General features: G+C 46.0%; 1 protein-coding gene across 7 annotated transcripts in view; it reads left to right on the top strand.

Moving 5' to 3' along the window:
- The first annotated feature begins 431 nt into the window (after positions 1 to 431).
- The window catches only part of ZNF827 (zinc finger protein 827), a 165,741-nt gene continuing 151,287 nt past the window's right edge, over positions 432 to 14,885 (top strand). For all 7 annotated transcript variants that reach the window (XM_026018160.2, XM_026018163.2, XM_072724778.1 and 4 more), the window contains exon 1: positions 432 to 1,183. In XM_026018160.2, the coding sequence (XP_025873945.1) occupies positions 1,141 to 1,183 (43 nt within the window). In that variant the 5' untranslated portion in view covers positions 432 to 1,140. The remainder of the gene's footprint in view (positions 1,184 to 14,885) is intronic.

The raw sequence follows: 14,885 nt of genomic DNA, 5'->3' as shown, positions 1-14,885 counted from the left end.
ATTATTTTTTATTTTTTAAAAAAATTCTTTTTATTACAATGTTTTTGGACGAGGGTGTGGGGAAACTGTAACCTCCACACACTCAAAGGTGATGGGGTAAGAGAGCCATTGTCACAGTGAAAAAGCCTGAAAAATTCTTCACGCAGAACAAAATGCACTTGAGGACACAAAAGAAAGTTAAGAGAAACATCTCTTTTCTTTGAAAAAAAAAAAAAAAAAAAAAGAAAGAAAGAAAATCCGCAAGAGTAATGAACTCATCGTTGTTTAAAGAGTGGGGAAAACTCCCCCCCCCCCCCACCTAGATTTGGCGAATAGCGGGATAAATTCGCAGAAGTCCGTCCCCCCCCCCCCCCCCCCCTGCACGCGCGCCCCCCATTCTTTGCAGACCGAGCGGTTGCAGAGCCCAGGCTGAGTCCGCCCTGGGAGCCTTAGGGCACCTTCCTCTTTGCTCTGCGCGCGCGTGTGTGTGCGCGCGCGTGTGTGTGTGTGTGTGTGTGTGTGTGTCTGGCTCTCGCTCTTTCCCTCAGTCTGTGCCTCTGTGTATGTGTGAGTGTGTGTGTGTGACAGAGAGAGAGAGAGCGCGAGAGGAGAGAGCGAGCGAGAAAGAGAGCGAGCGAGCGAGCTGTGAGCTGTGCCGCCGCCGCCGCTGCCCTTTGATCCCGACATTAGTGTTAGGGGCTCGGAGACACCGCGCGGCCATAGACACCGCCGCACCGGCTCTCATTTATTTATACCTCCCGTCGCACCCGCGAGCACAGGACACACGCACACTCACACCTATTAGATCCGTTTCCATTGAAGAATATTACGCTCGGGGACAAGCCAGGTGCACGACCAAAAAAAAAAAAAAAAAAAAATCTCAAAAAAAAAAAAAAAAAAAGGATCCAAAAAAAAAGAAAAAAAAAGAAAGAAAGAAAGAGAAAAAAAAAAAGAAAGGAAAGAAAAGAAGAGAACCCCTCATCTGGCTCCAGGAAACAAGCTTCAACCCATTGCACACACCGGAGAGAAGGGGTTTCCCCCTGCCCGCCCGCCCGCCCCCCAACCACCTCCCCGCTCCTGCCAGTGTCTGCCTCTCTGCCCCCACGGGGGTTTATTTGATCTCACATTAACCAAGGAGGAGAATGTGAGAAAAGGGGGAAAATGCCCAGGAGGAAGCAGGAGCAGCCCAAGCGCCTTCCCTCACGTAAGTCATCCCTTCTCCACCTCCTCTCGTGCCATCTTGTCGCCCTCCCTCTCCTCTCTCGCGTCTGCAGCCTCGTCCGTTGTTTTCTGCATTAGTTTAGGGTTACAGAGGTGAAGCCGACAAAGGCACAGCCCGGGTTACTCCTCGTCTAGGTCTATGCCGAGGCAGCCATGTTGGTGATGATCAGCCCCGTGCCCTTTCCATTCTCTCTCTCTCTTCTTCTTTCTTTCTCTCACCCTCCCTCTTTTTTTCCTTGCGATCGGGCTTTTTTCCCTCTTTTCCCTCCCCCTCCCCCTCCTCACTCCGGGTTGCTGGGGGGAGGGGGCAAGAGCTGGGAGGAGGGGAGTAGTGTGGATGCCGGGTGTTTTTTTTTTTTTTTTTTTTTGCTTTTTCTTTCTTTCTTTTTTTTTAATCGGGGAGTGTGTGTGAGGGGGGAGGTGGGAGAGGTTGGAATCTTAAAAAAAAAAAAAATTTTTTTTTTTTTTTTTTTTTTTTTTTTTGCTTGCGGATCGCAGCGCCCGAGGGTGCGGGGTCGGGGCGCGCGGAGGCCGGGGGCCGTGACATGGCGTTCGGGGGTGCCGGGGCGAGGGCGCGGGACCCAGGGAGAGGTCCGTCCCCGGCTAAAGGTTGCGCCGGGGTTGGTCGGGCCCCGAGCCGGCGGCGGCGGCGGCGCGGGAGGAGGCGGAGGTGGAGGCGGCGGCGGCGGCGGAGGAGGGGAGTCGGGGGCGGGCGAGGCGGGAGCGGCCGGGGAGGGTGTGGGGGGCACCGCGCACTAACACGCCGGTGCACACGCGCCGCCGGGCGGCTGCTCCCGCGGCGCCGGGGCGAGGGGGCGCGGCGGGGCGCGGGGGGCGCGGGGGGCGCGGGGCGGCCGGGCGGGGGGCGAGGCCGGGCAGCGGCGGGCGGATGTGGGGTGCGGGAGCTGAGCCGAGGCGGAGGCAGGAGGCAGGAGGCAGGAGGCAGGAGGCAGGAGGCAGGGCGGCTCGCGGCGCGCGAGGTCCCTGCAGAGCCGAGGGGAGGGAGGAGCAGGGCTCCTGGCCGCAATAAAATGCGGGGTCAGTGGGAGCAGACGGAGCCAGGCGAGACTCGGGCTCTCAGACCCCCCTCCCCGGCGAGCCCGAGCAGAGTCCGACTAAAGTGCATCACAAGCCTCCCCGGCTGCAGCCACACACACCAACTGGAGACACACACCCGCCGGCACGGCCCGGTCCCGTCCCCTCCTCCACCCGCGCCCCCGGTCCCTCTCCGCCCTCCCTCCGGCTTTTCTTTGCGAGACTCTTAACTTTTCCCCCACTCCCTCTCCAGCTCCCCCCCACCCACCCCCCCCCATCTTTCTCCGCTTTGAGTGTTCCGAGATGCTGCTAAAGCTAAAAGTGAAGGAGAAAGAAGCAACTAAAAATATCCCCCGGGGCCGCCGGGCTCCTTGAATGCAGGGAGGAGGGGGCAGGGGAGAAGGCGCGGGGCGGGGTGACGGGGAGGAGGGGACGCCGGAGGCGCCGGAGGGAGGGGTCGGGGGAGACCGAGGGTCAATTTCTTCTCTCTCCCCCCGCTCCGCGCCCCTCTCCCGGCGGTTTGGCGCTGGCGCTGCTCGCGGCTCGAGCCTGCAAAACCCGGGCTGGGGGCGGGAGCGGAGCCGGAGCGCCCGCCCGCCCGGGTGTCGGGCCGACGTGGTCGGTCACCTGAAGTTCACGGAGGGTGGGGGAAGGGTTAAGGTTATGGTGTCTCGGGCTCGGGTTGTGTGCGAGCTTGTGCGTTTCCGCTGCAGACAGGCAGCGCGATCGATCTCCCCCTCGCGAAATATCCGCGGCTGTGCCTGCCCCGGGGGACGCGCGGGGGGCGCGGGGGGCGCGGGGGGGCGCGGGGGGGCGCGGGCCGAGCGCCCCCGCGGCTCCGTGTCACCCGGGCCGCGGCCGGAGTGGCGAGCAAGGGCACTTGCAGGCAGCCCGCTCCGCAAACATTCCTCTTTCTTTCCCCTTCCCGGTACGCAGGAGTCGACGCACAGGGCTTGGGTTGTGCTTTTTTTCCCCTTCCTTTAAAAAAAAAAAATAATAAAATAAAAAAAAATGCCCCTGTGCAGTCCTTTCTTCGCCTGCCCGCTAGAGGTTCTGAGGATAATACCACATATGTAATATATATGCACATAAAACCTCTCGCAGGCGGCTGCGTGTGTAGGGAAATTTTGTGCGAGGGAAGAGAAGGCGGCGGAGTCGGGGAGGGCGAGTTGGGAGGCTCCGCGCTGCGATTCACAGAAAACTCGCAGCAGTTGGTGGGAGAGTGTGTGCGTGCACATGGCCGGCCGGCCAGTCCCCAGCCCTTTTCGGGGGCGTGTGGCGGGGGAGGGAGAGGAGGCAGGAATCCTGGGGGGGTCGGGGGAGGCTTGCCCTGCTCGGACAAAATGGGCTTCAGTGTTCTCTGCGAACTTGCCCTTAGATGGCAACTTTGGGAGCTGATGAGCTTGTGTGCGAAAACCAGGGCGGTGAGGTTATTTGGTCATTCTCCTTTCTTCTCCTCTCCCCCTGCTTTAAAAAAAAAAAAAAATGTTGGCGGGGTTAGAGGGAGGGTAGCAGCAGAGGAGAAGGGATTTATCTGTTTTCGGCTCTGACGGAGATGGAACGCCTTCCCTCCCGTTGTGTGTAGCGCTTTCGGGCAGCTGCAGCCTGCCCTGCTGGTGACCTTGACCCTGACCTCGTGCGACTACCCTCAGCCTGGGAGGAAATTCAGGCTCCATTTTAGCTCGTGTGCTCGGTGGGCCTCTCCTGCTTGCTGGTGGCTGGTGATTAAGTTATATTTTAAGAGTGGGCTCTCCCACCCTGTTCTCTAATTGAACACTGTTATCCGCTCACTTAAAAAAAAAAAAAAAAAAAGAAAGAAAGAAAGAAAGCAAGCAACTCCTTCCAGTCACATAAAGCCACTTTTACTGAAGTAAGAAGCAATTACCTTTTGGAAAAGCGGTAAATGTCCCTCCAGTTTTTAAAGGGAAGCCTAATTTGCAAAGCTTTTCCACTTACCTTTGCATTGAATGGATTTTTGTGGATGTGGCTGCCTGTTCTAAGCATGGTTTACACATGTTTTGTAAGCAGTTTGCATTTGGACTAAGAGCAGTTTCTGGACAAATGGTGTGTTTTGCAATTCAGACATAGTAACCCAAAGCTTCCTAAGTGCTGAGTGAGTCTTAAACTTGCAGAGGTGGGGAGATGTAATAAATATTGACTTTGGTAAAATTAGTGTAAATTAGTATTTAATGTAGAAAATAATTGTAGTCTTAAATCCCAGTTTTAATGCTAAACTGTTTATTTGTTTGTATGTGTTTGGGGGGGGGATTTTTTTCTTAAGGTGGAGAACCTTTTTGTATAAAGTTAAAGTAACTTTGGGCATTAAGGCTGCCCTGATAGAAGTCATCTCTGGGTTTTAGGAAGTTATACAGCATTAGGTTTTAAACTTGACCCTAAAGGAAAGGAGAGAGGTGTATGGGGGGCGGGGGAGGAGGCTGGTGAAGGAATGAGGTGGAGAAACTTGCTTTTGAAACCAAAGAACCCTTCTGAGTAAACACAAAAGTGGCTAATAGCCACTACTGATACAGCTTTAAGAATCTAGAGAAGCTATAAACACATTTAAAATTAGAAGTAGAATACAAATTAGATTACAAAAAAGAAACTTGTGAAAACAATCTATTGAAACTTCAGAACGCTTTCTCCTTTCCCATAGCCACCCCCCCCCTCGCCTCCTCACCCCCTCATAAACCATTGCTACTAATAGACTTTATGTATGGAGCTAATTTTTCTGTTATTAAATATAATACTAGGCAGGCACAGTGTGGATGGACAAAGTCCTCCCACTCTACAGCGCAGACATCAAGGAACCTGGAAGTTCACCCTCGAATAGATCAGTCCTGGAAATCCAGACTAGCACTTGGTATTATCTGATACGGAGTCTGGGGTGTACCTCAGCCCCTGGCACGGAGTTCCAGCAATTCCCCAGGCTAGGCTTCGGCCTGCTAAGGTTTCCTAGCTCGTTCTGTTCCATGAGACACCCAAGGGATTGTTCAGAACCGAATTAGCTTTGGGGATGGGTGAGCCTTTAACCTGACACTACTAACCTAGGCGTTAGATTTCTGATTTAAAATTCTACATAGTCATTTCTCCTGGGCCTCTGAAGTAAGAGAGTGTGTATGTGTGTGTGTGTTACATGGGCCTCATATATATGTGGAAAAGAAAATGGCCCATCCTATAGAGCTGTGTACTGATTCCACTGGCCCCAAATCAAAAAGAAGTTTTGCACTAGCTTTTGGAGGTGACCTCCAACAAAAGGTGTTAAACCTAAACTATTTTTGAGAAGTGGCTTTAAAAATTATTACTCCAAGTAAAGCCTTTATTTCTTGGACTACAGCAATGTCATCATTTGGAGACTTAAATATGATTCTGCTGCTGTTGAAGGCTCTTTTCTAAAAGTTCTTTCCATCAACAAGGTTCAGTACCATGTTTAAAAAAACATCCTAAGGGGCAGCCCCGGTGGCCCAGCGGTTTAGCTCCGCCTGCAGCCCACGACGTGATCTGAGAGAGACCCAGGATGGAGTCCCCACGTCAGGCTCCCTGCATGGAGCCTGCTTCTCCCTCTGCCTGTGTCTCTGCCTCTCTCTCTTGCTCTGTATCTCTCATGAGTAAATAAAATAAAATCTTAAAAAAAAAAAATCCTAGAGATCCTTTGCACTAGACCATGTGCTTATCTGTAGCAGAATCCCAAACTGCATGGCTTAAAAATGTTTGTCAGTCTGAGAAAGAAGAAGAGGGGAAAAGTGATACTGTGTCTGTTTACCAGGCCTGGGGCTCAGCACTTTATGAACATCATTACATTTGGGATCACTAACTGAGGAGGGAAAGGGTCAGGAAGGGCTTTCCCCTATGTTTGCTACATCTGTAAATCCTTTTACCATTGGCATCATCAGCACTTTTAAGATTTCCTCATTAGCTGCAACTTAACCCATGAACATGTATGAGTTCAGATCCTATTATATTTATCATTGGAAATCTGCCTGATGCCTATTCCCAGGGGGGAGCACAAAGGAAAAGTTAATAGAACAGTTGTTTTGCTATTCTAGTATTTTCATTGTTTACTCAGTTGTGGGTCAAGACCAGAACAGGTTATTGTGTTCTTCATTAACAAAACTTTAAAAATCGTCTCCTGCTTTCTAGTAAATGCGGGAAGCAAAAATGACAAGAAAGCAACAGGGGCCCTTATATTTATATTTTTCCCTGTCTTTATATATCTATTGGAAGACGAAGGGTAGAAGACTTAACTCTTTTCCCTACTTACTCTTATTAATTTTTTCAGTGGCGATGGACATCCTCCTATGATAGGAACCACAGGGAAACATTTTGAGTCTGAGGCAATAAAATATTTCACTGCTCCTGTCAGGCAGAGCTAACGATTCTGAAATACCCCATAGCAGGCTAGGTTGATTCTGGGCAATAATGTTCATCTGTTCTCCTAAAAGAAATCCGTGTATTCCTAATATAGTAAGTAGGGTACACTGAACTTTCCTGTTAAAAGAAGGAAGATAGTTCAAAATCACATTTCTCCTAATGCTTCAAAATAGTTTCTAATAAAAAAAATTGATTTTTAATTTATCTATGGGCTGCCATCTCGCTCTGGGGATGACACAGCTGGTGCGAGTTGACAAGTCTCTGGCACAAAGTGTTAATAAATCATGCTGGAGAAGTATAAATTGGACAGCTTTCGGTCAGTGTGAGGGCTGACTGTGCATTTGAGTTTTTAGAGCCTTTGAATGGCCTCTATTAGGAGAGGTCCAAGGGAGGTGTGGAAAATCTCTGTCTTGCGAGGCTTATAAAATTAGATGGAGAGAAGCCGTGGAAACACCCAAGGGACAGCGTTGTGTTGGTGGAGCAACCAGGCAAGCTTCTTTTGGGGTCAAAAGGTGGCTTAAAATACAAGGAGTCCTATTAATGTCAAGATAGTCCTGTAGGGAAGACTGGGTTAGCGGTGCATGCTGCCTGGCTGGATTGGTAAGCCAGTTTATTTAGTAGTCCCAGTCGTTTGGATTCAGGCAGGGTCTGGATAAATCAATCAGTTTGACAAAAGAGAAAAACTCACCCAGTGTAACTAACCCTGGTCACTTGCACGCAAAGTGGTGTCTTTGGACTTAAGGGTGACAAGCGGTGCTACTGTGTAAAGAAGCTCCCTTGGTTTCGGTGACTGGTCAGCAGTGCCACCTGAGAGAGCTGAAGGGCAGTGTGTACCCCAGGATAGTTTCACGTATCCCATTCGCTTTCCTTGTGTGAAGTTCCTTTGTCCCTCCTCCATCCTTTTTGAAGTATCAGCTGAAACATTAGGACAGGAGGATTGAAACAAACACAACAGGCCGGGAACGGATCTCTCCATTCTGAATGATGTATTAGTAATTTTCTATAATTTAATCAGACCGATCGCAGAACAAGATAATAATGGTATGACCTACAAAAGAGGACGTTTGGGGGCGTTAAAGTCTTCTTAGCATAAGGTTTTACAAGACCATGGGCTTTGTGAGGAAGGAATAGATTCTGAGTTTTCTCCTATTGCAAAGAAATCCAGACCCAGCCTCATTATGGTAAGACATGCGGTGGTTTTTTTGTTTTGTTTTGTTTTCCCCCCTGGACTTTATTACTACTGTATTTTAGCTTAGTTAAGGTACTCGAGAATCACATTTTAGAGATAGAGATTATAAGTGAAGATGCTGTGTCCTGTTTCTGATGTATTCGTTTCTGTTCCCTACTTTGCAAGGTGTAGCTCAGTAATTCACACCATCTAGGGCCAAGTGTACAAAATACTTTATGGTTCATGGTTGCTGAAATGTCTTCTGTCATATTTTATAGGAAACTAATGTGCAAAGTACAGACCTTAGAAATAGCCAAGAGTACTCTATGGGCTGAAGTTACTAGCTGCTTTCCCTCTTCTGTGCAGGAGCAAGTTTTGTATTTCTATCCTGTCTGTAAATTACATTTTTATGATATCGAAGAATAGTGCATGACTAGGTGCTGAAGCAGGGGCCTCTCAGATGACTCTTATCATTCCCCAAGGACCCACCTTTGGGATAGAATTGCTGTAGTTACAAGGTAGTTTCATAAATTAAAATCAGACTTTGGCTTGATACTAATCTTTAGCTGCATGGGTGCATCTTGTGGTTTTTTTTTTTATAAAAGTCAGCTTCACTGCGTGTATACACACACGCACACAGGCACACACACATAGAGGCTGCACTGTATCTAATTTTGTAAAATGTACAGTGATACACGCCCACGGTCTGAGATCAGCATGTGGCCTTTAGCAACTCTGCTTTTCACAGACTGACCCAGGGTTATATTAAATGCAGCAGATTCTGTGTGCCTAAAAAGGATATTGTTTCCAGCCGTCCATTCCCTTCTTATTAAAAAACAACCTCCACCCCTAAAGTTCTGTCTCTAGAGTTCTGAATTGACTAAAACTTAGATACTCATTGCTTCTGTTTTTAAGAAAGTCCGAATTCAGCCAAGTTCTATCAGCAAGGAAGAAATGTATGGACCTTCTCTGAAGCTTGAGCCTGAAGAGCAGACCCTTAAATAATCCCTCTCTCTCTCTCTCTCTCTCTCTCTCTCACTTTGTCTCTCTCTCTTATTCTCTCTCTCTCTCATAATTTCTGCATGGATCAGACAAGGGGTTAGACCCCATTAGAAGTGTGGTGTGGAGGAAAAAAAGGCAAGCAGTGAGAGAGGAGGATCCCAGGGTGAGTTGTTTTGAGTGCCCTGAAAAAGTTGGCCTTCAAAGTGGACCAGAGAAGGTGGTGGTGGTGGTGGGGGGATAATTGATCAGGAGCACTTCGCCCATCTGAGCTTTTGAGACAAGCTACTGCACTTGTGGAGGGTGATAGATTTTTCTGAAGTTATATAGTGCTGGCATCTTCAGTTGTCTGGCAGTATATTTTAAAAAGCTTTTGTTGTTTGTAACGAGAGGGAGAAAATATCACGTGATTTTGCCCTCTTTTCACTGTGTCTACTGTATATGGTACGACTTAAGTGAAAACAGAGACACACATGCTTTCATAGTGGTTAAGTGTACAGACTCTGGCACTCACTTGCTGTGTGACCTTGGGGAAATTACTGAACTTCCCTGTCTTTGCTTTCTTCATCTTTCACTAGTGATAATAGTTCCTATATCATAGATTCTAGTAAGGCTTGGTTGATAAGTATGGATATTGATAAATACAATAATACACATACACATAAAACCATGCCTAATTAGAGCCTGCTCCATAGAACTCAAGAAATATTAACTCTTACTATGTATATGAAATAAGTTTCCATTTGCTTAGATTGCGAGACCACAGGCATTTCTGACCCAGGACATTTTGGTGATTTCTGTGTTTAAACATTTTTTTCCCATCTCTCTCATTAGAGTGATGAGTAATAATATGATACGGTAAAATTCTTTTTTAAGGCTGTTAAAATAGGGCTTGACTAATACTTGGCCAACATAGACCAACAATATCACACTTAGACTTTTACTAAAGGAGTATATTCTGTGTTTGTGATTTGACCTGAATTATATCTAAACTGTGTAATAATCATATGAATTATGACTGGGTTTTACTGTAAAGTGAGGACAATAAATCCATGCCCACAGATTTATAGTGAGATTCAAATGAGAGAATAGGTATTTAATAAATGTTTATTTATTCATTTATTCAACAGTCAGTCCACTGATTAAAATTACCCAGGGGAAATTTATATTGGTTTTTCCATGTGTTATTTAGGTAATAGTTTAAATTTTGTACGAAAGAAGGAAAGGCAAGGTCTGCTGCTTCTAATTGCTGAGAACCAGTCCAAGAGAACACATTAAATAGATTTTAAATGAAGGATTCAAGGGTGTGTGTGTGTATTGTGTTGTGTGTGTGAAATAGATCATATCAGAGGTTACAAGCTAGTGGCGTACTGATGTGTTTTGCCCTACACAGTATGTTTAAAAACTTGAGACAGCATTTGGAAATGGGCGGTTTCCCATAAAAATCCAAATTTCTAGCTTCTTTTGAAAACTTGGAAGAGCCAGCAGCACGGGGCCCACCTCCCCACATGGCAGCAATCTGCTATAGTCAGTGGCGGCTGTCTCCCTTGCCCGGGCATGTGCTCATCAGTCTGCCACAGCTCCTACCACTCTGCTGCCATGTCCCCGTCTGCATATACACCTGCCCGCCCTCCTCATGGATATTACCTCCTGGCCCCTGCAGGCATTTGGATTCAAAACTGTTCTGCATTTTCCAACATTGTGTGATCTTTTCATTCATCATTGAGGCTAAGGTATTGTGAACCACATTCTACGGCAGTATTAAGAAGCAGTATAGGGTGGGGATTAAGATCCTGGTACCAGATTCCTGTCCTGGCTGCACCACATTTTAGCCGTGGCCTTGGCAGGTTAGTGCAGTTGTCCACCTGTTTTCACATCTGTGCAATGGGCTAACGTTGTAGGTGTATATGAACTGGGTTCGTACATATTGATACGTAGACTTGTGTCTGGCATGTCATATGTACACAGTAAATGCTGGCCATATTAATAATGCCAGCCACATTAATAGGTGTGAGGTGCAAATTCATTTCAACTAAGAATCTCAGAAAGATTGCTCTAACTGCTGTGTAATCAGTCAGACAACTATTATTGCCTGTAAGTTTCTGATCACCATTAGCCAGCCCCGTGATTCTCAACCCCGGCTGCATATTAGAATCACCTGGGAGATTAAAAAAATATAGACACCCCCCAGCAATTTAAATTTGATGGCTCAGAATGGATCCTGAGTGCAGACATTCTTAAAAAGCTCCCTGAGTGATTTGAATGGCGAGCCAGTGTTGAGGACCCCTGAACTTACCAGAACTCCCACGCTGGGCTGATGCCACTTCAGCCAAAAATAAAGACATGTTATGTTGAGCCTGGGCAGCTTATCGACGATAATTTGTTTGACTTTTAAAACCTTAGAAATAGCTCATTGACTCTGACTCCTCCAAGTTGAAACCAGAGGCTCAGGGAGGGACTTGCACTAGGCAGGGGGCAGGACTCCAGTGTTTTCTGTCCTCCTCTCCCATCACGATCACCAGGGTTTCTCACTAGCTTTTTGACTTTGGCAAGTGTTTGAATCTCTCTGTGCTTAGTAGCACCATTTTGCAAAACGGATAATAGTGGATTACCTCCACCTTCTGTTTACATGATACTTTATTGTTCACAAAGCATTTTCCCTGAAATCCTCTGCCTGTAAGCAGGCAGGAAGGACTTCTTTTCCCACCACTTGGATGGAAGTAGAAATTGAGCCACGGAGAGGAAGATACTGGCCTGAGGTCCCCAGTGTCAGCACCATCAAGGGCTGGATCATCTTCTGGTCTCCCAAGGCCTGCGGCATCTTGAAGGACTGGAAAACCTTCGTGGGGCCCCATACGTGAAGGACATGTCTTGGCCACCTGCGCTCCTTTCACAGACCCTCTGCTGTAGGAGGAGCCCTTAGGTACGGACAGAGCACGCTACTCTATGATTCATGAGAACTTGTGCCACAATATTTTTTTTCCTCAAAGATTTATCTTGACCTTAGACTCAGCGGAGGGTAAGAGAATTAGAGTCCCATGCAGTGACACTTTCTGGGGTCTGAATTACGTGCTCCATATGGAGAACACTGCTTTCGGGTAATGGCCTAGAATTATAGTTGTCTTCTAATCTGTGCTTGTTTGGCCCTACTTGTTAACCCAACAGTCCTCTCCAGAGCATGAAACACAGCTGTATTTGGAAGGAAACAAAGTGTGGGACACCCTCTGCTTCAGGAAATGTTCCTGAAATGTGCTACATGATTTCTCCCTTCTAGGGGAAAGCAAACCTCAAATAATAACATTCTGGATTTTAATCTGCCCTTAAGAAAGAGAGGAACCAAATTATAGTGAGCTGCTTTCTGATATTGCTAGGAAGAGAGAAATGTCACAATCTAGAAGTGGGGTTTGGGTTGGCAAAACCACTAGATCATATTTAGAGAGAAGTGCTATGCACCAGTGGCTACTCAAATACTTGCTGTTAGGTGAGAAAATGTATACAAAAAAAAAAGTACAAGTATTTTAACTATGACTTAAGTGTACTCCTTGAGACTGAACCATAGAAATCACAGGTATGAATTCTGCTTATTCTTTTGATTTTTAGGTTTTTAAATTTTTTTATTCTTTTATTTTTAGAAGTCTGTATTGGCTTTTAATGGCAAACATAGTGCATGCTTAGTGTAAATAATGTAAACGATGTGGAAATGTTTAAACCAAAATGTGAAAGCCCCCTTTCCCAACTTCCATCCTCAGAGATAACCACATTCATAGTAACAAGCAGAAAGATAATAAGCAACATTTAAAATTCAGCCTTCATTCGAAAAATGGATGCATTTCAGCGGAGTTGGCTGAGTTAATGCAAGTACTGAATTCAGAACAAGGGTGGCAACACTGGACTTGTAAACTGATTAGATCACATCTGTACGTGGACTTTCGGATTGGGTGTCCCGACTTAAAGGGGGGAAATTGGCAAACTACGCACCAGAAGGGAGGCAACTAGCAGCTAGACTCTTGAAATGATGAGAGGAGGAATTAATTATTGCGACATTGGGAATGCTTAATTTGAAGCTGAGAGTGAGGAGAGATAAGAGTCATGCCTGGTAACTACATTCAAATATAAAAAGTTCTGTCAAGTGATAAAGGGAGTAAACTTAATCTTAATTGTCATTTCTCCTAAATTTGTAGTTTGTGTCTGATAACTGATAGTTGATAGATTGATTGATTTGTTGATTTGTTCATTCAAGCAGCAGCAACTGAGTGCTTCTGTACCAGGGACTAGGGATCAGTGGAGTTGAATAGAGCATGGTCTCTGCTTGCAAGGGGCTCGAGCCAAGGGGGCAGAGAAAGAGATGGAAACAAATAATTAAAATTTGGCTTGAAAAGTATTTTCACAGATTTATGAAATGCTGAGCAGAAAACAGAAACCAGGACCAAGAGGGTAAAAGTTACAGGGAAAATAACTGATTTTTTAAGATAAGGGACTATTGAGTAAATACAACTGTGCAGAAATGAAACTGAAGATCTTGTGTTTACAAAGAAGCTGGTTCAACCACACCTGGCTGGGGTGATTTTCTAAGGACTTCAGGCAAAGAGGGTCACGATGGGAGGAGACATGTTGAACTCTGAAATCACTGAATATTATGAAAAAGAATTCTATAAAGCAAGTGCTGCTTTGCTTGGTTTCTGTCACAGAATGGGAGATCTGTTCCTACAGCAGAGGAAAACATCCCTCATTAGGCTGGACTGAAAGCCTTTTCAGGCAGTAAGGGTATATGTTAACCTACATGGTGTCACATTGGCGCACTGAGGACACGATCCCCTGAGAGCTGTAGTCCCTACTGAGTGCTCATTCATTAAGAAAAAGTTATGAGCATTTACCTGGCTGGTAGAAATTGTATAGAATGCAGTCCCTGATGACAGTTCTTTCAAATGTTGACACAAAACAATCACAGAGGATAAGCACAAATCAATATGCTAACAAGTGCAAGACAATGTACTATGAATTAGATGTGTAAATGTTCGAGGAAACTGAGTGAGAGTGATGGCTAAAAGATTCTTGGAGAGAAGCAATACTTCAAACATCCTCGAGGAAGGGATGGATTTAGATCTTGAGAAGAGAGGAGAGAACATTCTAAGCAGAAGAAATGGCATTAGCCAAAAGAGGTTGAAATAAGCCAAAAGTATGTGGGAGACACTAAGAGAAGAAACTTAGCTGAATCAGAAGGGTTATATTGGTGATGGAAGGATGGGAGGTAGGAAAAATGTAGTAGGAGCTGGTCCAGATGATAAGAGATTATGATTACTAAATTTTGTAGTTTGGATACAATACAAAATCAACTGTGAAATGTAGTAGTTTTTTTTTTTTTTTTCACTGTGATAACAAAAGAGATGGAGGATGATTGCCTGAAAGAAAAAAAAATAGGGAGGGCTTTTTAAATAGGGAGGGCTGTTGAAAACCCAAATAGATGAATGGCACGGATGCTGCCCTGAAGGTGTCTCTGGAAGAGACCTGCCAGCGATGGGCTTCTCTGGGGCCAGGGCTGCAGACCCTCAGCCAGGGTTTGCACCATGCCTCTACCTCCTTCCTCACCTCTTTGGTTTTCCTTGGCAAGGAAAGCTCTAATGCAATGCCTTCCTTCGAAGGTCATAAAGTATGTGCTATTCACAAAAAACAACACATCTAACATTTATACACAGATAATGAAGCGTAATGGTAAAACAACTATAAACCTACTGTCCAACCTAACACATTTCAATACTATTGAACTTCTGTGCTCTTCTCCTGCTAATTGTTCCCTTATTCTAAATTTTATTTTCTGTTTATTGCTCCCCTAGCTTTACCGTATTTGGTTTTGCTTATCTTTGGAATTTATAAAAATGGTAACACACGGCATGCATTCTGCACCTTGGTTTTTCACTTGACTGTTATCTTTGTGAGCTATGGCCACACCTCTGCTTGTAGCTGTGGAGCACTCACTGTCTGTGCTCTCTGGTAATATACGGACGCAACATGCCCCATGGTTATATGGTTTGTTTCTCCATCTGGCTAACATGCACATGCAAATCACTTTGTCTTGAGGGACTGTCAAGTTCACAGGGTAGGATAGGGGTTTTCTAAA

The sequence above is a fragment of the Vulpes vulpes genome, chromosome 10 (assembly GCF_048418805.1).
Source record: "Vulpes vulpes isolate BD-2025 chromosome 10, VulVul3, whole genome shotgun sequence".
In the NCBI taxonomy this organism is placed as follows: Eukaryota; Metazoa; Chordata; class Mammalia; order Carnivora; family Canidae; genus Vulpes; species Vulpes vulpes.
This window is presented reverse-complemented; position numbering and strand designations above follow the sequence as displayed.